The sequence below is a fragment of the Fragaria vesca genome, linkage group LG3 (assembly GCF_000184155.1).
Source record: "Fragaria vesca subsp. vesca linkage group LG3, FraVesHawaii_1.0, whole genome shotgun sequence".
In the NCBI taxonomy this organism is placed as follows: domain Eukaryota; kingdom Viridiplantae; phylum Streptophyta; class Magnoliopsida; order Rosales; family Rosaceae; genus Fragaria; species Fragaria vesca.
In genome coordinates, this window is record NC_020493.1 from 24,776,618 (window position 1) to 24,799,371 (window position 22,754).

The following is a 22,754-nucleotide window of genomic DNA, read 5'->3' on the forward strand; positions in this document are numbered from 1 at the left end:
TGTCTTTCTCAAGGTAAAGGGCGGGAAAACATTGCTCCTCTCAGATGGGGTTAATTTTGTCTTTTAACCCTCTTTGTGGGCCTCACGTACTTGCCACGTCACCAAGATGACGGAGAAGTTGAAAAAAACTGACGGAAGTACTTCAATGATAGCAATACTAGAGTCTGGGTATCACATTGGTACGATTAAGAGTTGAGGTATCACATTGGTAGGTACACCAGAGTTAAGGGACTGTTGGTGAAAAAAACTCTTTTATATATAAGGGGCCCTTTGAATTTGAGGCCCTAGACTTGAGCCTTGCTTGTCTTGCCCTAGGGCCGGCCTTGTGTGGGGGCCCATTTGACCCGAGGGTTTAGGGGCGCGCCTAGTGCGACTTCACCGAAGTGAGCAAACCAAAATAACCACACCTCATAGAGCAAAGAATCACTCACCCTCCAATTAATCACTTTAACGCCCTGTTTGGGTTACAAGTCTATGCTACAAGACTCGGCAGAACCAGTGTAAGTTGAAAGCCATAGTCGATAGCTAAATCAGTCCATTAAAATGCCTAGCAAAGACCAAGATAAAACAAGCTACCATATTATAGATTGGGAGCTACACCACTCCTAAACAAACAGGTCTCTAATTATCGCCTCCTCCCTTAACCTTTCATTAAACTTCGAACATTTGCACCATGTGACATTTTTTTTGTGTGCCCATTTTCTCCGATAACTCCAATGACAACACCATTTGCACTCATAACTCAGTTTGAATCCCTGTCTCCACTCTCCTATATGTTTTGGGGAAGCAAATCACCTGTTCCGGAAAACCCTATGCCAACCCTGTGTCACAAATAGTAATTTGACATCTGGCCACTAACTCACTATTCACTAACACCGTTTAGTTTGTGGAGGAAGGAAAAAAAAAAAAACGAAGGCAACTCTCTCTGATTGATCTAAGTTCATATCCCATTTCTTCTCAATTTGGGTTCTCTATATGGATGTGAAATCAAGACAGTGGTGCCATTCCCAAAAGTTTTGAGAGGTTCAAACAAAAGTTCGATCTTTAGGAGGGCCAGGGTGTGAATGCAAGATCCCAAATTCAAAGTCGTCAGCGGACGTCAGATCCGAGAAGAGGAGAGAGGCAGAACAAATATAGTTGTGGTTTCTGAAATGAGAAAATGAAATCGTAGCTGATTCTGCAGGCCAAGAAGATTGGGATTTTGTTGTTGCAATTGATAATTGTGAAACTTCATGATCGGTGTGGCAGATGTTGTGAGAGTAATGGAGATTTGTTTTCGTTTATTTGTTGTTGCAATTTGATTTTGTTTCTTCTTATGAGATGTGTTGAGGGCTATGGATTTCCAGATCTATAGCTTGTGGAAGTGGATTTTTTTTTTCTACGAGGTTATGTAAGTGGGTTTGAGAGGGCTATGTAAGTTTTTTTTTCGATCTGGAAAACTTAGTTTTGGGTAAAATTGGACTTAATTTACAGAAGGAGAAGAAGAAGAAGAAGAAATAATGAGTCTTGATCTGATAAGAAGAAGAACAAAGAGAAGGCTGGGTTTCTGGAAGAAGAAAGCAAGGGGAAAAAAGGCTGGGATCGAAATTTCTAGGTTTCATAGGTTTTCAAAAGGTTTTTTTTTTTATACTCGTAAGTATTAACAGTGTTAACTTAGTTAAATTTAATGGCCAGATGTCAAATTACTATTTGTGGCAAAGCATTGGCATAGGGTTTTCCGGAACAGGTGATTTGCTTCCATATTTTGGTTGTAACCTACGATCACTTTCCCTCGAAGTGTAACCTATAAAATTGAATACTGCATTAATGCTCTAGTCTGTCTATTACCATAACCAAATGTTACTAAATGGGTAATGAAATGGGAAGGCCCGTAAAGTCCAGGCCCAATCTGCAATGGGGAACACGAGAATCCAACCTGTTTCAACGCCTTGGCTTGGCTGGGATGGGAGACAGAGAAACTCCGTTGGCTTTAGAGAACAGAAAGAACAGAGAGAACAAGAAAGCGAGAGCTTCCATCAGTGTTGGCTACCCAAAATCTCATCTTTCACATGTATTCACATGCTCTTCATTCCCACAAACAATACCCAATTCCCCAAATACCTCAATTCTGATATTTTTTTTCTCTCTGCTTCACTCTAATCTCTCTCTGCTGTCAGACCTCGAGGTTTGTCTTTTACTCTGGTTTCAATGTTGAATAGGGCTTTAGTACTGATTGTCTTATCTGGGTCTTGTTTGATTTCATCGAATTTTTATTGGTATGAAGCTGCCCAATTGGGTTTTGATTCTCCTTGAGGCATTTTGGGGGCTTTAAATCTAAAATGGGGGTTTTTGGTTTTTTCTAATTTGGAAGTGATTTTGATTCATGGGTGATAGTCATGGTGTTTGTAATACAGAGTAATTGGTGGTTTCTTAGTGTGAATATTGTTTCTTGCGGTAGGCAAAGAATGCAAGCTTCAGAGACTAACTTTGCATGCTCTTGTTTATGATTCTTGGGTTTTTGTTATGACTCCATTAGCTATGTAGCTTATCAAATGTTGATATTGGTTCAATTTATAGAGGTTTGCATCAGTGTTGCATTCTTACTCATTACAGTGTTTAATAGTAGTCCAAGTAAAGATCTTTCTTAAAGTAAAGCTTGAAAATGTTAGAAATTTTGGTGATATATGGGTGTTGTTACCGTTTTTCAGTCCAGTAGGTCTCACTTTGTTTAAGTTCTCTAGTAGGTAATCCTCGTTGTGACTTTAGTTTCATTATTTGCTGAGTATGCTTCTAATATGGTGATGTGGAATCTAGCATGCATGGCATGGCTGCTTTGAATATTGCATAACTTGACTTCTCCTTAAGTGTACGTCGAGGGGTAAGTGATGGCTCGGAAGGCTAATCAACCAAAGAATGGGGTTGATCGCCAGACGTCAAAGCAAAGAAAGAAGGGTTCGGATTCAGGGGGTACACCAGCAGAAACAAAAGCAAATGAGAAACCAAGTGAGGTGAAAGTTTTCCCTGGAGAAGAAATCTCAAATGGTGAACAGCCAAGCAGTCCTCTTGCAGCAGGTGTGAGTAATGCCAATCATGCTGGAGATGAGAATAAAAGCAAGCAAAAATCTGGGAAAATTTTGAGGAAAGAGAAGCAAGGGACGGATCCAATGCCAGGTCAAGGGCAGTCAACGTCTTCAGGAAGTGATATGGGAAATTGCAATGGATATAATGAAGCTCCAAGTGTAAGAGAGCATAATGGGCCATTACCTCATAGTGAAGTACGTCGCAAGCATGCAAAAAGAAAATCAGGTTACTTACTGAATCGGCATGTAAAAAATCTGCTGGGGAAGATAGAGTCTTCAGATAGCGTATTGGTTAGAAATTTGAGGACATCAACATTGTCCTTGTTGAAGGTGGCTAATGAATGGTTTCAGAGGCACAAACCAATGATTCTGAGTATAACAAGTAAAGTACAGATTGGTCGTGATTATGTCAAAACAAAGGTTGATCAGGCATATCCTGTAGTTAGGAAGTGGCTTATGCAGCTTGGGAGTGTGCTGCTTATTATATCAATGCTTTGGTTGGATTTTACTTTAAGGGGTTTAGATTCCTTCGTACGCATGGGGACGACATCCTTGTTTTCGGTGATATGGTTCAGCATTCTCTCAGTAATTTCTATGGTTGGGATGTTCAAGTTCCTGATTGTCTTGGTAAGCCCTAATATTGCCAATTTGCTGCCGAGTGTTGACTACTTAATAATCAGAAAATCATTATGCCTTTTCACTGATTTATGTTGGGTTTTTCCATCTTTTTGGGTGTTCTAAACAATCATAATACTTGCTCATGAATAATTATTAGTTGCAATAAGGGCATGTTGATTTTACCTTACCATTTCTTAGCTTATTCATATGTCTTAGTCTCCCATGCATTCATACTCATTGATTGATATAACCAGGTCTCAGCAGTTTTAATTGGAGTTTTCATCGGGTTCATGCTTGCAATTTTATTGGTTGCTTTTTCTGGAGCTCTTTTCTTGTGGCTTTATGGAAGCTTTTGGACAACAGTACTTGTAATCTTCTTTGGAGGTGATTTCCTTTACTGTCTTACAAGTGCAGTTTATTTATTCAAGTTATGCATATTTGATTATCAGATCTTGCTGAGGCTCTTTACATTCTTCAAATTCAGGTTTGGCATTCACTCTGAGCCATGAGCGGGTTGCACTGTTAATTGCAACTGTGTATTCTATGTATTGTGCTTGGGCGTATGTTGGATGGCTGGGTGTGCTTTTGGGGTTAAATTTATCTTTTATCTCAAGTGATTGTCTAATATATTTCTTAAAGAACAACGTAAATCAGAATTCAAGACCTACTGATTCCCCTGAAGAAACATCTGGAATGCACGATCAACAAGGCTTCTTCAATGGTGAACATGTGCATGCGTCATCCTCAGAAAATGGCCCATGGTTTTCTGCTGATCGTAGCCCTGGAGTGCCTTCAACCAGTGGGGCAGATTCTGAGTTAACCTCTGAAGATGAAATTGTTCGGCTGCTAAGCTGTACTGACCACTATTCAGTGCTGGGATTCTCCCGGTATGAAGACATAGACGTTACTTTACTGAAGCGAGAGTATAAGAAAAAGGTAATTCACCTTCTTTGTATTGGGATTTCTTTTCCAAATTCTTCTTAATTATCTGGTTGTTCTATATAGCTTTAAAATCTGACTATCTAATTATGGTATTTAATGGCTGATTTTGATACTTCCCGGGATTGATCAGGCAGTTCTGGTCTATCCCCATAAAAATACTCATTTGTCACTGAAAATCAATTGTATCATTTGAACTTTCATGTTGCTTATCAGGCAATGTTGGTCCATCCTGATAAAAATATGGGAAATGAAAAAGCTGCAGAAGCTTTCAAGAAACTACAGAACGCATATGAGGTGATTCTTGTGATTTCCTTCGATACTTTTTTTTTCTGTTTGTTTTCCATTCTGATTGAGTTGTTGTTCCATTTTTCTGTATATTATTTTGTAGGTTTTACTTGATTCCTTGAAGCGAAAAGCATATGATGATGAATTAAGGAGCCAGGAATTGCTAAACATTTTCCGCAGGTTTAAAAACTCTTCACAAAAGGTAATGATCTTGTCCTCAGATGCTCTGCATGTATTCAATTTTGTAATCGGTGTGTGAACGTGAAATTGTCTGACCAACTTCTTCAACATCTATGAGGAACCTTAGACTGATACCTGCCACTGGTTCCAAAATCCAAGGGGTTTCTATCCTTAACTTGGATTTGTTAGTAGGAAGTATTCTTTTGATCATTCTAGTATAGCTTCTGCTGTTAAGTATTTGTTTGTTTTAATATTGATCCTCGGCTTTCATCACTTGTTCCAAGTTTCCGCACCTATTTACCTAATCTGAGCTTTTAATGTAATATCTATTCTAGAATGGAGGAAACGGTTTCTTCCCTTCTGGATTTGGAAGCCCAGAGGCTGATGGTGAGGACCCACTAGGAGAGGCAAGGCGAATCGCTTGCAATAAGTGCAACAACTTTCATACATGGTTACTTACCAGAAAATCAAAATCTAGAGCAAGATGGTGCCAGGTATTTCATTTATATTCAAAAGCTTTCTTAATGTTCTATTAGCTTGCATTTATCAAAGCTATTCTGGTTTTTCAATGATGCTCCTTTTCCCATAAATAGCTGGCATATCTTGTTATTGGTGGTAACGCTTTTGTTATGGTTTTTTGTTATAAAGGATTGCAAAGATTTTCATCAAGCAAAAGATGGTGATGGATGGGTTGAACAATCTTCAGAACCTTTCTTCTTTGGATTATTGCAGAAGGTACCTGCCTTTATGTTGGAAGTTAGTTTTTGGAATTTTATGTTGCATGCGTCTGTTCTGTACTTAATTTCCCACTTTAATTGCTATTGAATGAATCATTGTTTCCTTTTGCCCGAAAGAAAAGAAATCGACTTTCTAAAAGAAAATGGGAAAGGGTGATTAGCAATAATGTGAAACCAAGATGCTTGTTTAAAAACAATGTTGAATGTGCAGGTAAACACTCCAGCTGCATTTGTTTGTGCAGATAGTAAGATATATAATGCGAGCGAGTGGTATATATGTCAGGTAATCCTATGTTCACATTTTTCTTGATTTGGTTCTCTAGGAGATACCTCATGCACCAACACAGAGGTATTGCATTTATTGGAATTAAATTTACATAAAGCTAAGTTTTTGTTGCAGGGAATGAGATGTCCAGCCAACACTCACAAACCTAGTTTTCATGTGAACACTAGTGTGACCTCTACGAAGCATTCTGGAAAGGGAACAAGTTCAGGACAAAGAGGTGGGCGGATGCCAGCATCTGTAGAAGAGTGCATGACAGAGGAAGAATTTGTTGAGTGGTTACAAAATGCAATGCAAACAGGCATGTATGAGAATTTTAGTGCTGGCACCTCCGCTGAGAGTCCATCTGCCAAACCTGGAAATGGTACCAAGACTAGTGGCAGTGCTAACAAGAGAAAGAAAAAGGGAAAGAAACAATGGTGAGTCTAGAACATATGTGCCCCTTGTTTATTATCTCAGCAGTCTGTGTAAGCATTACTGAATGTGATAAAGAAGGTTCATAATCTATTTCAATGGTGGCTTATTGTCTGTTTTTCAGAAAAAGAAAGCCCAGAGGAGAAGTTTGACTCCATTAATATGGCATAAGTAAAGAATCAATCACATTTAGCCTGGAGACTACAGATCTTCATCAATCCTCTTCTTGTGTTCCATTTATTTTCACTTTAATTAGAATCTAGATGCGGACTGGTCTATCAGATGGGAAATAGACCATTACATCAAATGGGAATTAGGTTATGAAGTATGAACAAGTTATCCAGGATGGCGCAAGGAGATCTTGCACAGTTGCACTGCATACATTCCTCATTTTGTTTTGTGGAGGGATCCAAATGAAACACCGAGTGAAAGGAGTTGTATTACTGAAACTTGATGTTGGATGTAATCTACTAGATAGCTTTTATCTGATGGGATAAGAGTGACAAATATGGTAGCCGGCATCAGAATCCCGATTACATATCTCTTTTCTAATGTAGAATCCATGCCAGTCCTCTAATTTTCGGTTGAAGCTGTTTATCATATTTTGAGAAACGAGGCTCATTGGCTCGTTATCTAGTCCGAAATGGTGAAATGATGGAATACATAAAAATTAGCTAAAAATTATTTAATAGACTCTGGATTAACTCTGGAAGCCAGGACTAGGAAAGTTATGCTATACGCAGCATCACAGTGATATGCCAAAACAGTTGAATCGTATCCCCTATTTTTCAAGTTGTGATACATTGATAATACCAGGAACCAATAAACCAAGGTCCCAAAACTAAATGCAGAATGATGTTCATTATTAGGTGATTCAGTCAAGCACTCCGTTCCTGTGTAATCAAAACTTGAAAACAAGCTTACCATGAGGCTGCATCTCCGGTCAACACTTGAATCCCTTCTCTTGCTTAAACTAATGTGACAAAAACAAGGAGGGTATATTTACATTCAAAATAAAGTTTAGATACTTTGCACTCGTACCAACATCTGGTTTACGCTTGTACACCCCTCCTCCTCTTCATACATAGAGAATTTGAGGCAGCCATCGAACCCAGCACAACCACTCTATGAGATGTAAGTTTCCAACTCTTAAAATCTTCTTTACTCAGTTGGTTATTTGAGTCTTCTTTATGCAGTTGGTTATTTGAGCCTTCTGTATGCAGTTGGTTGATTGAGCCTCCCTTATGCAGTTGGTTATTTGAGGAAGCCATCAAACCCAGCACAACCAGTCTACGAGATGCAAGTTCCGAACTTTCAAAAGCTTTTCCATGCAGTTGGTTAATTTGACAAGACGAATCTAAAGGATCTTCCCTCGGCCTTTTCTTCTCTGTTGTAGGTTGAACTTTGTCCCCAACTTGTGTATATTCCACACTAGTCTTTGTTGTGATTGATGAGAATGATTTGTCACCCATAACTGACTCATCTTGATTCAAATTCTTGGCCTCAAGAAAAGCATTTCTACCACAGAGAGGAGGAAAGTCCCGAACAGCTTCTACTATCCTTCGAGGATAATATTTAACAGTTGAAGGTATTGAAGGTACCTCTTGAACAGGTCTTGAATTGTTCAAGTGAGCAAATGGTCCACACCCTGGTGGAAAATCACGAACACAAGAGACTCTGCGTTTCTTATACTTGGGTGACAATCTTCCCAATTTTTCTTCATCAAGACTAACACTTGACTGTGCAACTATTCTAGGTGATTCCGAATGCTGCAGCCCTTCACTCAGCCCCATTCCAACTACCAACTCGTTGTAATGGAATGCTCAAGAACCTGAAAGCATAGTGATCATCAAAACACACGCATTTGTAATGGTGTCCAACAACAAAAAATAAGTAAAAGTTAGTAAAACCTAACAATAGCAAAAGAACTTCCATTGATTATGCTTATTTTCTGTTAATTACTATAAAGAGTGTCCATACAATGTTAATGAGTAGAATGAAAGGGGTGTTATCTCAGATTCTCAGGTCATGAAGTTTCAACTTCCACAAGTATAGAAAAGGTTTGTGATGTAGGAGCTGGTGATCAAGTCTGCCTTTCTTCTACTACAATATATGCCTCTCCTACTCTAGATCAAGGAGGAATGATTATGAAACAGCTAAGAAAATATTATTCCTAATACTTCTAAGCTACCTAACAACTCTAGTAAATAATGATTCCTAAAACAATCTGGAAACATAAAACATTCCGTAAAAACTTTCGCCAATTGCCATCCGTTTGAGCTCCGGTTGCATCTTGTTCAAGTGAGCACTTTAATTGGCACACTTTTGATGAAACATTGAAGCACTCACCTAGCCACAAATAATAACCAAATATAGCAATAGTACCCGTTAAGAATCTACTTTCCAGAAAAAGAACAACTGACAAGAATCTATGGAAATGTATAATTTACTACTGTTAAACATATGAGAATATAAACATGAACATCAAATCAAAGAGCCAAGAATTATTCATAAACTTTAGACTGAGGTATATATTTACCAAATCTAAATTCCCAACCCATTTTCTTTTCACTGCCCATAAAAAAAACTTACCCGTCACGAAAACAGAACATAAATAAAAACCCTTTCTGTTCATATGGAATTTGCAGAGAAAGTAAAAAGGAAGATGAGGTAAAGAAACTCACCTGAAAATCAAGAGGCAAGAATGTTACCGACACTGAGATAGACTTTTGTGCTCACATTGACCTAAATGTTTGACTCGGACCTTATATATAAGAGGCCCAAAAACCCAACCCGACCCGGACATTTCCAAAATACTCCCAAAAATGTGGTTAAATTACCAAAATACCCCATTCTCCCTCATATAATCCAGAAACAGAGTGAGCTCCAAAAACTGGTTCTCAATGGGGGCTTTCTTACACTCCTCTGTAGCTCTCTTCACTCCACCGGCTCTGAAACTGGTCACCAGAAATGGGTCTTCTCGGAATCACAGTTCTTGCTCCGAATTCTCAACTGGGTGCCCTTCTTTTTCTTGTTCTTGCAGACCATTTAGAGCTCAGAAGCTACCAATTGGGCCCAGAAGGTCAGTGATTGTTGGGGCTAAGAAGAAGAACAACAAGGAGAGGAAGAAGGAAGATAAGCATAGCTTTGTGTCTAAGCCTGATGAGGCTACTGGGCATTTTCCTGAAGCTGTTCTGCTTAGACAGGTTGCCTTTGGATTTTGAGCTCTTAAATTTGTTAGTGCTAATTTTGGTTGATGAAGTTATGAGAAAATGTTCATGTTTGGTTATGTGAGATTAAAGACAAGTAATTGTGGTTTCAGTTATGTTTGAATTGTGGGTATAGGGGTTTCATTTCATTTTAGTTCTTGTTGTTTTGGACCTAAATGCTTCAACATTCAACTATGAAACTTTGGGTTGAGACTAGAAAAGAACCTTTTATTTATTTCTTGAAAAGTAAATGGAGTTGGATAAGATAAGGTAAAGTTGCATGTATTATTAGAGTGACTAATACAGTTGTGTTATGAACTGCAGAAGAAAGTTCAGGAAGATGGTGCAGTTCTCCCTGAGTTTGCCGATGAAGACGAAGGTTAGTAATTCTGATTCAATTCTGTTGTAGTTTCTTGCTATAGAGGAAGCAATAGGAATTGAATTTCTTTCAAATAACTATTTTGGCTGTAATGAAATTTCATTAATATGTTTTCTTTTGATCTTTTGCAGAAAAGATCTATGAATTTCTGAAGCTTCAGCTGCAAGACGATCTGGATGAGGAACGACGTAAGTGTGTTTCATATTTATTTCTTGCTAGTAGCATTCTCTTTTGGATTATTACAGGGCAAGATGGTGAACTTACTTGCTTATGCATACATACTATATCTATTAGTTTACACTGATATGAACTGAATATACTATTATTTGACCTTGTGTAATTTTTGAGGTGTAACATAGCTTCACTTGATTTAGATGATAAAAAGCGATTCTTTCTTATGTTATAGAACAATGGCCAATGTTATTCGTACGTCTGTTCGGTAGTTTAAGGGGCTTGAAGTTTCTTACACCTTACTGTTTCCCTTTATTCAGTGCGCCACTATGAGGTGGTGTATCTAATTCATGAGAAGCATGCAGAAGAGGTGGGGAGTGTAAAGGAGAAAATTGAAGGTTAGCTTTGCTCTTCTGCTCTGTTGGTATTGTAACTATTGTCTACAACATTGTTGAACCAAGTATGATAGATTGGCTGCCAATGTATAATTGTATGCATCTAACAAAAATAAAACATGTGATTTTGGAGTGCTTCTTCAGTCTTCTTATACTATCTTGTACTATCATAAAGAGACTTCAAACAGAAGTCGAGTTAAAATGATGGTATTACTTTGCATATTTTTGTATTTCTTTTGCTTCTTAGTGCCCGACACTTTGTAATAATTTCCTTTTCAGTGAGGTGATAATGTGCCTTTGGGAAAGTCGATAGTGGATCTGAAAGAAACCTGTAGCAGTGTTACTTTAGGTGTCATATTTGTATTATTCTAAAAAAAAGGTGAATACGTTGTGTGAATTTGGATAGATAGCTTCCATTAAAACATAAAGATTCTTATTCAGTTAACATGGTAATCAGCTTGTAGTTGCTTCCTGCAGAGATCTGTTCACCCTGAAAGTTATAGATTACTTGACAGTTAATAGAATGAACATCCATCTTGCTAACATTCCGTTGATACATGCATATGACTATTGCAATTGTAGCAAAGAGTGAATTTGCCTTCTGAGATCTGAGTTTCAGTTGACATGTAGCACAACTTCTCATTTTATGCTTGCGAATGGATTTTCTTACAGCTTTTCTAGGGGAGAAGAGAGCCAGGATATGGAGACTGAGTGATTGGGGAATGCGAAGACTAGCATACAAAATACAAAAAGCCAAGAATGCCTACTACGTTCTGATGAACTTTGAGATTGATGCCAAATGGATAAATGATTTCAAGAGTCTGTTGGACAAGGATGAAAGAGTCATTCGGCATCTGGTGATGAAGAGGGATGAGGCTATCACAGAGGATTGTCCTCCTCCTTCTGAGTTTCAGTCCATGAATGCCGGTACAGATTCTGAAGAGGAAGATGAGGATGATATTGAATATGATGATGAAGATTACGATGATGAAGATGGGATTATCATTGTTGATGCTGATAATGATGATGTAGAAAATAGTAAACTAGTAGAGCAACTAGTGTAGGAATATTAGTGAGATGTGAAAACTAATGACAGAGAAGTAAGTGAGAAACTAGAGAATTTTGAGTATTGGTTTTTGTATAAATATGTTAAATCCCATAGATGTTTTTCCCAGTAATATATGCCATTCCTAGTACCCCTGTTTGGGTTTATTTTTATGTACTTCATTTTTGTTTAACTTATGTTTATGTACTTTGGAATGCTTACAAGTTGCTGAACTCCTGAATGTGCCAGAACATGACTGAAATAGTGACCGCTCTCACCAAGTAGAGCTGGTGTGCACACTTGTTCTATAGATAATACTTGATCTGTTACAGTGCTGCATTATGTGTATTATGGGCACCATTTCTAATAATAAGATCTCCCAAGTGTAAAACTCGTATTCAACTGTTCAATTGTAGGTAAATGCCCTTTACCACTATCAATGGTAAAATCCTTACATAAGACCCTGTTTAAATTTATACTAGAAAGATACCCGACCCTGTTTAGATTTATACTAGGAAGATACCCGCGCCTTGGCGCAGTGTATACATTTATGAAGCATGCAATGGTTCAGCTGATTGATGAAAAAGTTTTTAATATGTACTTCATAGAACTTGAATACATTGTATATTACACATACATATGATTCTAAAAGTGGAGCTATCACAAAAGGAACAACACTATACATCAAAACATTTAGTGTTGTGTCCTGCCCAAAATATCTCCAATTTTGATTGTACAAAATGCTCCACCTATTTGTTAACTGTTTTTCACCAAAAACACAGTCGAAGCCTACTAATAGCAAAACATTTAGTGTTGTGTCCTGCCCAAAATATCTCCAATTTTGACTGTACAAAATGCTCCACCTATTTGTTAACTGTTTTTCACCAAAAACACAGTCGAAGCCTACTAATAGTTGGATATATACATTGCAATGATTGATATTAGTTGTTCTTAAGTTCTTTCCTTGATGAGGATGATGTAACTTCATTGTTTTGCCTCTCCGTTCAAGTCATATTAAATCAGAGGCAAATGAAAGAGGAATAAGCAAGGCTACAACTGACAAAAGAGAAACTACTTGAAATCTTATCAACAGATCATGTTGCAACATATAATAAAAAACAATTTAAGCTGAAATGAACCTTAAACAATGGTGAACCATAAGTAATGGTATGATCATTAATAAGCTCCATTACTCAAACAGACTAAAATCTTTCGATTGAGTGTGTAAATTAAACTCCTCAAAACAATTCTCGTTTAAAAGAAGAATATGTGAAACGAAACAAAACTCATAATGTTATAACTTATAAGAAATAAGATCGCTGCATATTTTCATTTTTTGTAGTGTTTCAAACTAAAGGGAAATCTAGGTTCATGTAAAGTCTTATTAATCAGTCCCAATAGTAATCCCATACTGGATTACATAATGAAATGAAATGTAACTATTTTATAATGAATGATGTTTTTACCTTTTTGATTTCTTCTGTGGTTCTGATGTGAATAATGCCCTTGCACTTCCATCTATTCCTCTTTTTCCTTGTGTTGTTGTGGCTGGATGAAGTTCTGTAGCTGGCTTTGAAATTTTTTTTATCTGAGACAATGCCTTTTACTAATAGCTGACCATAATTGTTGAATCCCAACTCAAACGCGTGGGTCTGACCAATTGTGTTCTGAATCTCTTGAGGTAGCGCTTCGAGGGTCTTTTGTTCTGTAAATTTTCACAGGTGGAATCAAAGAGCCGCTCCGCTTGCGCCCACATGAGTGTACAGTTGCTTCATTTTCATCATCTTGAATGACCATAGATGCACAGTACCTTGATGACAAATGACAGGGGTAGGAGGTTTGATGAAACTACACGTAGAACACATATCCGGTGGAATGTGGAATAGCTACTGTAAAGATTCCTATATATTGGTTTCTAAAAGAGTAAAGTTGACTTCTGAAAGAGTAGTATACTAATTTTTTATCGAATCAATGTATAAACCAGGATGTGGAGTATATAAGAATTTGAAATGAAGGTCATTCATTACTAATCGTGAAAGTATAAATACAAAATGTTAACATAGATAATCATGTAAAATTACAGATAAATGGTAATGATGTTTATTATGTTAAAATACAGTATAATCTTACCATGGTAGAGGTTTTTGGACACCATGTTGCTTGCATACAAAGTCATTGCTATCCTCATTCTCTTTTAGTTCTCTGAAGCAATTTGGCGATGAACAACGTTTGTATACCACCAGCCTTTCTGCATCAAATATCTTGCAATTGATGCTTTGCAGGGGAATGTCACATTCTGTGATTATAAGATGTTGTCAGTGTGGATAAGAATGGATATGAATATGAGATTAGACGGAATAAGTAGAACAATATCTTGTTCAACTCTGGCAATTGAATGTAGAAGGTATACATGATACGTTAACTTAGTAAAAATAGCAGCTGGCACATAGCCCAACAACTCACTGGTCTAAATACAATTGAACGTAGAAAAAGTTGGTACTGTAGTCTGTTCTTGTATTTCTTGCTGTGCAAAACAATATTAGAAAGAAGTTGGTATATCATATTAGCCTATGTTAGTTTCAATCAGAATTCTCTCACACAGTAATTTAATGTGTAGATGCAGGCATTGTATATAAACTTTACAGATTAATTTGGAGCAAATTTGTAATATTGAATAGTATCATAAAATTAAGGTGAGAAAGATGAATAATAAAACTAAATCAGTTGATCTGATGAGTATCAGTCCAAGTATTTGTTCTGGAAGATTCAATCCTGAAGGTCCTAGAGGGGGGTGAATAGGCTTTTATTACTTTTTCGTCCAATTCCGTTCACAAGGATAGCTATCATGATAACAGGGAGACGTAGTAATAAATAAAAGAACAAGTACTGGAAAGTAAAAGAAATAACACCAGTACGCTTTTTATTCGCAGAAACTCTGCACCAAGGAGAAAAACTGCGTGTCCCTAACTCTTGAGGGACAAACCTTTCCACTATGTAAAACTCACTTCTTACAAGATTATAGTCTAGGGATACAACGACGATTTGCAATCATGCCTAGTCTACCCACTAGTCTAGATCTATCTCTCTTGTCTCTGAGTGACTCACCTCACTCCTCACAAGATTATAGTTCTAGGGATACAACAACGACTTGTTATCCTACCTAGTCTACTAGTTTAGACCTACCTCTCTTGTCTCTCAAGTGTTTACATATAAAGGTATAAGAAGAAGTTTAACTCAGAACTCAGCTAAAGCCTTTAACTGATTCTTCTTGAACACTTCTCAAAATACTCAACTCAGAACTTAGCTATCCTAATGAGAGGGATTCTTCAGACCTCAGCTAACGCCTTTAACTGACTCTCTAGAACTCAGCTCTCCTCGATCAACTGATCCTTCTTGAATACTTCTGGGGTTGCTACACTACCATCACTCATGATATGCAAAATGCTAATAGGTTTATGAAAATAGTTTTTGCTCTTGCTCTAAGATTTACAATCACCAAGGGAAGACTTAAAGGCAAATGAACAATGCAAGGTAAAACCTAGACCCAATTAAAACAATGTAGAAAACTACATCTTGATAACCAAGGAGCAAGAAGAGACTTGCTCCATATATATAGGCAAAGTGCAAGCTAAAGGAGAGCATGCACGTTTACCAAAATGAGAGGCAACTTTTGAACTTTAGTTCTTGGCCAAACTCATAAAGTGAGATGGCCAAGGGACAAACAAAAGGCTCCAAGAGAGTAAAGACAAACACAACTCTCTTATATGATAGTGGTCCAATAAGGAAGAAACAAAAGGTTTTGTGAATAAAAGAGACACAACAAAATATATTCCTATATGAGGACAAATAGGCCAACTAATAGCTTGGGCGGTGCATCACATAGATTAGCAGCTGACTTGATTTGTGTATCACAAAACCCAGTTGGACTAAAAAAGGAGCTGACCTAAAAGTGCTTTAGTCATATGCTCATGGGTTGGAAGAACAACACAACCCTAGACTAACTTAGAGCCAAGCACAATGAAAAATGTTTTGCTAAAAGAGATTTGAAATTCAAATACTTGAAAAGCTGAAGCAAAACCATTTAAATCTGCACGAAGTCAGACTCAGAGATTAGGATAGATACAACAGAGGTATCCATCAAATCTAGATGGCAAGCAGAGCTGCCATCCTGAATGAATATGATGCACATGCATGAACTACCTTATGTACATGAGATAAAAACAAAGAGCCAGCTAATATATTAGTTTGTGTATCACAAACCTAGCTGGAGCCTCTAAGCTCTAGTCATGTGGTCACGGGTTGGAAACACTATACAACCCTAGACTGACTTGAAGCACCATGGCAGCGACAAATGTTTTGCTAAAGGGATTTGAATTCAAATAGGAGAATTCAAACTAATGATACACAAATAGCAAAAGCATCTAGACATGCATACATATAGACCCAAAAGATTAGGACAGATATACCAGGAGGTATCATCCGATCTAAGATGACAAGTAAAGCTGCTATTCTTAGTGAAAAGCATGAGATGTATATGCATGAACTACCTGATGCACATGAGATCTTGGCAAGTCTTCATTCTTCACTTGTGATATCTTTACCATCAAGATATATAGAATTCTCAGTGAAAAGCATCAGATGCATATGCATCAGTACCTAGGACACATGTGATCTTGTCAAGTTTTCATTCTTTACTTATGATATCCTTAATTATCATCAGGATATATAAAATAGCTTGTGTCCTGTGTTTTGATCATAAAAGGGATATCCAACAATCCTTATACCAACAAATCCAATGACATGATTTGCTCTGGATGGTTTGCTATTTGTTCCTTTTGTGTTGTAAATTATAGCAGCGTACAAAAATCAATTAGAGCTCCAGTTTGTTACCAATAACACATCATATCAATTCATTAAAGAGGATCGTATTCAATTTAAGCAGAATATACCAACTCCATAGGAACAAAGATATCAAGATTAAAATTAAGAAGCAATACCTTGCTATGGTGAGCTCGAAGTTTCAAATCGACCAAACCTAATCAAACCCAGCAAATTGCAAAATCCTACCAATTGAAGAAAAGTGAGAAATCGCAGCCCAAATCGCAAATCAAAAGCAAAACAAACGCAGAAACAACAATATAGAAATCAATTTGGAGATTAAGATAAATGAAAAATACCCAAATTTTTAGGTCTCCAGATTTATCCGAGCTTGATAAAACTCTTTCTTTTAACAAAGGGAAATCGATCACAGAACGGAACAATAGTGAAAGAGATGAAACGAAGCGGCGATATTTTCTGAGATGCAAACAGAGAGACGGGAGAAGACCATGAGATTTGAGAGAGATCCAAAGAGGAAAAAAGATCGAGCGCAAAGATGAAAGAATGAGAAAGCAAAAGCTTAATCGAAGGACGTGATCTTGCTAATATCGTTTTGGATTCTTCACGACATAGAGCAAACAAAATAACTATCTTCTACTGATTATATATCATATTTAAGGTGAATGGTAATATCGTAATTATCTGAGAATTGAGGACACAGACAAAATTTTCCACACCACAGCAGGGGCACAATAGTCAGCACACTATTCATATGTTTATGAACAGTCAACCAACAAATGTTATGTAGGTAAATTTGCACACTTCTACACCTCTGTGGACTACTTTAGTTTGTTTTGTGCAATTTCCTTTACATAAGGTAGCAATATTTTTGTGAACTAACCACAATGTTTGCTCTTGCTTAAACTTTTGAGTCTACAACGGTATATATTTTTTTGAACGTTTGAAAACTTGATAATTGATTTTGGTACAACAATCTTTATGAATCACATTTTTTTTCCGATCAATTCATCAGTATTGCTTCATCTAGGTATCAAAAATCCATCCAATCTTAACTCTTTACGACTGTACATATGGAGAAACGAGCACACTTCTTGTCACACCCCGGTCCCCGCGTCGGCGGGTTTTAGGCACCGGACGCCGATCTCGAGGCGTGAACGAGTGTTACAAAGCAGAACAGTAAACAAAAATACTATCTTCTAGGCTCTTCTTTCTAGGCTCGTCACCTACCCATTTTCCCGGCTCGGTACAACCTAAGTACTTCTCTGCAAAAAAATATTAGAGATGGGTGGGTGAGCAAAACCACACGCTCAATGAGTAGACCAATGCAATATGCCCGCAAAGCCATGTCATTTTACACACACTACAAAATACGTATATCGTATACACATCACTTCACGTAATTCATCACATCGCACAATCCATTCTTATTGGATATCCTTCAATTTAATGATCCCACGGGAACCTAATGACCTTCATGTCCTATACCTCTGTGTGTCACATCCTTACTTCGGCATAACCAATCAAGAAGGTCACATGTCTATGACTAATCAAACAATAGATCCAACACATAATTATATATAAACACCGCATATTTCGCAAATCGACATGCTTCATTATAAAAAGAGAGATATTTCGTAAACAGATTAAAATCATGTTTTTCGACTATTTTAATAACAAATAAGAATATTTGAAACATATTACACAAATCTACTCATCTCATCAATACGAATCCCCATCAAGAACATCGATCGGAAACCGAGCCTTCTAAAACGAGCTATCTAGAAATCATCTTTGGATCTAGCTCAAACTTCTAGGATAGGAAGAGGTTATCGAGACGAACCTGTAGCACTTCGCGTATTTAGAATCAGAGTTACTCAAAAGTTACGATCCGCCAAAATTTAGTAGTAAAAACCTTAGAGAGAGAAATTTCAGGGGGAGATAAAGAGTGTCTGAATACATAGAAACGGAGCTGATGGATCAGCTATATATAGACGGGTTGACCAACATGAAAGAGTCGGCTAAAAGGTTTTGGTCAAATTGAAAACGAAAGTTCTTCCCTCCACAGGGTGACCCATCACCAACGGTTCTCTTAACGGCACGTGCATTCACGCGATAACAGACGGTCAAACAAAGAAAACAGAGGCTCAGTAACAAAACAAAGCACGAGGCTCAGTTACCATCACTTGCATTGCCATGTTCAAACAAGCCCACTGCCATGGTCAAACAAGCCGTCGCCGGAGAATTTGACGCCGAACTGCCGAAGCTTCTCGGCGTCAAATCGTTTCACAGGCGACGATCGGATCGGAGGCGGTGGGTGGTGGTGGTGGGGACGAGACTACTCCTTGTAAAAACTGCTCGAAGACCCACCCGGGTTCGCTCCGATCAAGGGAAGAGACGGCGAGGACACCCAGAAGGCGCCGGACGACGACGACAAGGCGGAGGGCTTCGGCGAAGGACGTGCGCTGCACGTGAGAGAAGATGAGAAGAGGAGTTTTGCCGGCGACGACGGTGACGAGTATCTGGCCGTGAAAGGAGAAAGAGACCACGACCATAATCCAACCTTTATTCAGTTATTCATATTTAGACAGGCTGCCATGAATTTCAACGGATGGCCCAGATTGCAACGAGGGGTGGTTTCTTTCTTTTTATATGAAGTCAATTTTAATGGATATTATCAGACCTTTTTTTTTGTTGGAATTGGATTATCAGACTTTGGAAACTCAAAGAATTTGTAATAATTCTAAAAAAAAAAAAGAAGGAATTAGTTAGCGAATCCGAAAAGTTCCGAAAATATTGATGACCATGTGTCATCGGCGCTACATCATCAAACACTTATTTCAAGGTTTTCATCGTGTGAAAATCATTTCCTAGCACTAAATCTAATAATCCTATTAACTAATTCTCAATCAATCTTAAATTAGCTTAATAATTTTCCAGGCTAAAAAAATGAAGTTCGATAAGTTCAAAAAAGATTAATAAATAGCTCGAGTGCCCGAAAAATTTCTTGAAAACTCATACACCTTCACAGTAATGGGCTATGTCCATCTACATAAAAATTTCGAGATATTCATCCCTGCATGACACGGCTACCCTTAAAGCCGTAAAGTAATACATGAGGTTGACCGTGTCGATCGGGGTTCAAATATTATCGAAAATATGTGATTTTTCTACCGTAGCCGTATTTCAATATACCGATCACATCCAACGGTTGAGTTTTCAAAATTTTATTTGTTAGATACATATGGTTCATACAAATGTACACTTCCATATATCCCACTAAACAAGTTATACCGTATTAGTAGGCACGTTGTGGTTTCAATGACTAAAATTCACAAAATGAAAATTCGACCGTCTGATGTGATAATTACACTTAAATATGGCTATGAAGAAAAATTCACTTATTTTCGTTAACGTTTGGGTCTCGATCGACACGGTCAACCCTAAATCAAAGTCATTTATTACATGTAAACGCTCTTACATACCCCTTTGTGATTTATTTTGGTCGATTCTTCTGCCTACACATTCTCATATAGATGAGATGTAGCAGTCCATATAAAAATTTAGAGAAATGTACCTTATGATGATAGAGCTCCTCGTAAGGAAGGATAAGGGTAAAAATGGTTGACCGTTTTGATCGGGGTCCAAATATTATCGAAAATATGTAAATTTTCTACCGTAGCCGTGTTTTATTATACCGATCACATCCAACGGCTGATTTTTCAAAATTTTATTTTCAGATATAGTTGGTTCATAAGGATGTATACTTGCATATAACCCACTAACATAATTATACCACATTGATAGACACATTGTGTTCTAATGATTAAATTTAACAAAATGAAAATTTGACCGTTTGATGTGATAAATATACTTAAATATGCCTATGGAAAAAATTCACTTATTTTCGTTAACGTCTAGGTCTCGATCGAGGCGGTCAACCCTAAATTAATGTCACTTATTACATGAAAACGCTATTTACCTACCCCTCTGTGACTTATTTTGGTTGATTTTTTTGCCCACACACTTTCACATAGATGACATGGCAGCCCCTATAAAAATTTGGAGAAGTTTACCTTTCGAAGATAGGGCTCTCCATAAGGAAGCATAAGCGTAAATAAGGTTAACTACGTCGATCGAGATCCAAATATTATCGAAAATATGTAATTTTTCTTCCGTAACCGTATTTCAGTATACTGATCACATCCAACGGCTGGTTTTTAAAAATTTTATTTGTTAGATATAGTTTGTTCAAAATGATGTACCCTTGCATATAACTCATTAAACAAAGAAAAAATTTCAGTTTACCTCCCTAATATTTGGTGGCAAAATCAGTTCAGTCCTGTAACTTTTTTTTAAATCAGTTCGCCCCTTCAACTTTCATAAACACATCAGTTTACTTTTTTTTTTAAATCAGTTCGCCCCTTCAACTTTTGTAAACACATCAGTTTTTTTTGTCCAATTTTTTGAATTTTCCTTAAAATATGACGTCACCAAACTGACAAGGGGACCCATTTTTAACAAAAAGTTGCAGGACTGAACTGATTTTGACATAAAAAATTAGGGGGGTAAACTGAATTTAATTCTTAAACAAATTATACTACAATAGTAGGCACGTTGCGGTTTCAATGACTAAAATTCACAAAACGAAAATTCAACCGTCCGATGTGATGAGTATTCTTAAATATGGCTATGAAAAAAATTTTTACTTATTTTCATTAACGTTAGGGTCTCGATCAACACGGTCAACCATAAATCAACATCACTTTTTATTTATAAATCTCGTTATCTATTTAATATTTTCTTCCAATTTAGATACACATGAGTTTTTCAAAAAAATTGTGTCTCGAATGGATCGTATCTTAAAGAGGTTGTAGAGCATTAGATATATAATTAAATTTTACTTAAGCAAATTCTCTCGACACTCAGATCCTTCTTGAAGAAAATAAGATATTTCTAACGTTATTCATACTCGAAAATGTACTTAAGAAATGCTCGTACGAATCTCTCTTCCGTCGGCAAGATACGATTTTTATGAATATTTTTTTTAATTAGAAGACATGTTTCATAATTATCAAATCTGGGGATTATTTTATCAAATAATTTATGGGACTTATTAGGCGACTAAATTGGTAAGTCACGTATTTTATCAAACAATTTATGGGACTTATTAGGTGACTAAATTGGTAAGTCAGGTAGCATGTGTGGCCAAAATTTAGGAGGTCAACCTTTCCGCTAAAAATTTTGAGCATTTTGAAACGAAAAATTTTCAAACTTCTCAACAAAGAGTCCAGTTTAAAGGACGTTAAATTTGATATAAATTTTGACACTATTTCTTGACCTTTAGATTTTAAAACATTCAAGGGTCTAGATTAATTTTAAATATGATGTCAACACAAAAATAATTGATGTGGCAAATGACAAGGCACTACCTAATTTTATAACAAATCAAAATTAAAAGAAAAGAAGGAAAAATCAGAATTTAAAATCTAAAAAGCAAAATGTAATTTTCCAATACGATGAAACAAACAAAGGACGATGTTCATGTCCAGAATATAACAAAAACCCAGAAAATAAATTTCTGAACTAATCAGTGTTGTTTTATTTTCCTCACTATTATTGTCGATCGGATCCTTTGGTGTCTTAGCCAATTATGTATGTAGTATTGTAGCTTTCAGTGTAGATAAACCATATGTAACAAGAGGTGCATGGTTTGACCTAAGGGATGTTCGATGACTTCGATCAAGGATTCATAAGGAGCCTTATATATAATTGACCACTCCACTTCAAACTCTGCTTAATCCAACAATCATTCTGACACGACCCACCCCGAATTTCACCCTGAAACCCAGAGTAAGTCGTGCGGGGACCACCTCCAAGGAAAATTTACTGAAAAGATTAAGAAAATCTCCCTTGCAGATGGACAACCCTAACTCGAAAATTTCATATTACACTCTTAATTTAACACTTCTGAACATCACATAATATACAAAAATTCTAAAGTATTCAGAGCTACTAAACACAAGCGGAAGCAAGAAAACACGAGTAGGTTGAACATGTAACCTACTGACGAAAACTGGCAGAAATGCGGGTGACTATGCCTCGTCTCCTACTAGATCCAACCCGAACTCTGCAGACTGGGCAATTTAAAACGAAGGGCCCAGGGAAACATTTAATAACGTTAGAGTGAGTGGACAAAAA

The 22,754-nt window shown here is 37.0% G+C and overlaps 2 protein-coding genes across 2 annotated transcripts; both read left to right on the forward strand.

Annotated features, from left to right (window-relative positions):
• The first annotated feature begins 1,951 nt into the window (after positions 1-1,951).
• On the forward strand, positions 1,952-6,543 carry LOC101297816. Its single transcript, XM_004295000.1, has 10 exons — positions 1,952-2,164; positions 2,794-3,686; positions 3,932-4,061; positions 4,162-4,613; positions 4,833-4,913; positions 5,008-5,106; positions 5,420-5,578; positions 5,733-5,819; positions 6,033-6,104; positions 6,222-6,543. Exons 2-10 carry the CDS (start codon positions 2,865-2,867, stop codon positions 6,525-6,527), a joined length of 2,208 nt encoding a protein of 735 aa, XP_004295048.1. The 5' UTR covers positions 1,952-2,164; positions 2,794-2,864; the 3' UTR covers positions 6,528-6,543.
• A 2,876-nt stretch (positions 6,544-9,419) lies between these two features.
• On the forward strand, positions 9,420-11,882 carry LOC101298105. The gene is made up of 5 exons (XM_004295001.1): positions 9,420-9,724; positions 10,052-10,106; positions 10,238-10,294; positions 10,598-10,675; positions 11,345-11,882. The coding sequence occupies exons 1-5, from the start codon at positions 9,422-9,424 to the stop codon at positions 11,734-11,736; spliced, it is 885 nt and encodes a 294-aa protein (XP_004295049.1). The 5' UTR covers positions 9,420-9,421; the 3' UTR covers positions 11,737-11,882.
• Positions 11,883-22,754: the final 10,872 nt, after the last annotated feature.

Coding starts and splice junctions, on each gene's coding strand:
- LOC101298105 (XM_004295001.1), top strand. CDS start 9,422: ATGGGGGCTTTCTTACACTCCTCTGTAGCTCTCTTCACTCCACCGGCT. Junction 10,107..10,237: donor GTTTGCCGATGAAGACGAAG/GTTAGTAATTCT, acceptor GATCTTTTGCAG/AAAAGATCTATGAATTTCTG. Junction 10,676..11,344: donor TGTAAAGGAGAAAATTGAAG/GTTAGCTTTGCT, acceptor ATTTTCTTACAG/CTTTTCTAGGGGAGAAGAGA.
- LOC101297816 (XM_004295000.1), top strand. CDS start 2,865: ATGGCTCGGAAGGCTAATCAACCAAAGAATGGGGTTGATCGCCAGACG. Junction 4,062..4,161: donor ACTTGTAATCTTCTTTGGAG/GTGATTTCCTTT, acceptor CTTCAAATTCAG/GTTTGGCATTCACTCTGAGC. Junction 5,107..5,419: donor TTAAAAACTCTTCACAAAAG/GTAATGATCTTG, acceptor TATCTATTCTAG/AATGGAGGAAACGGTTTCTT.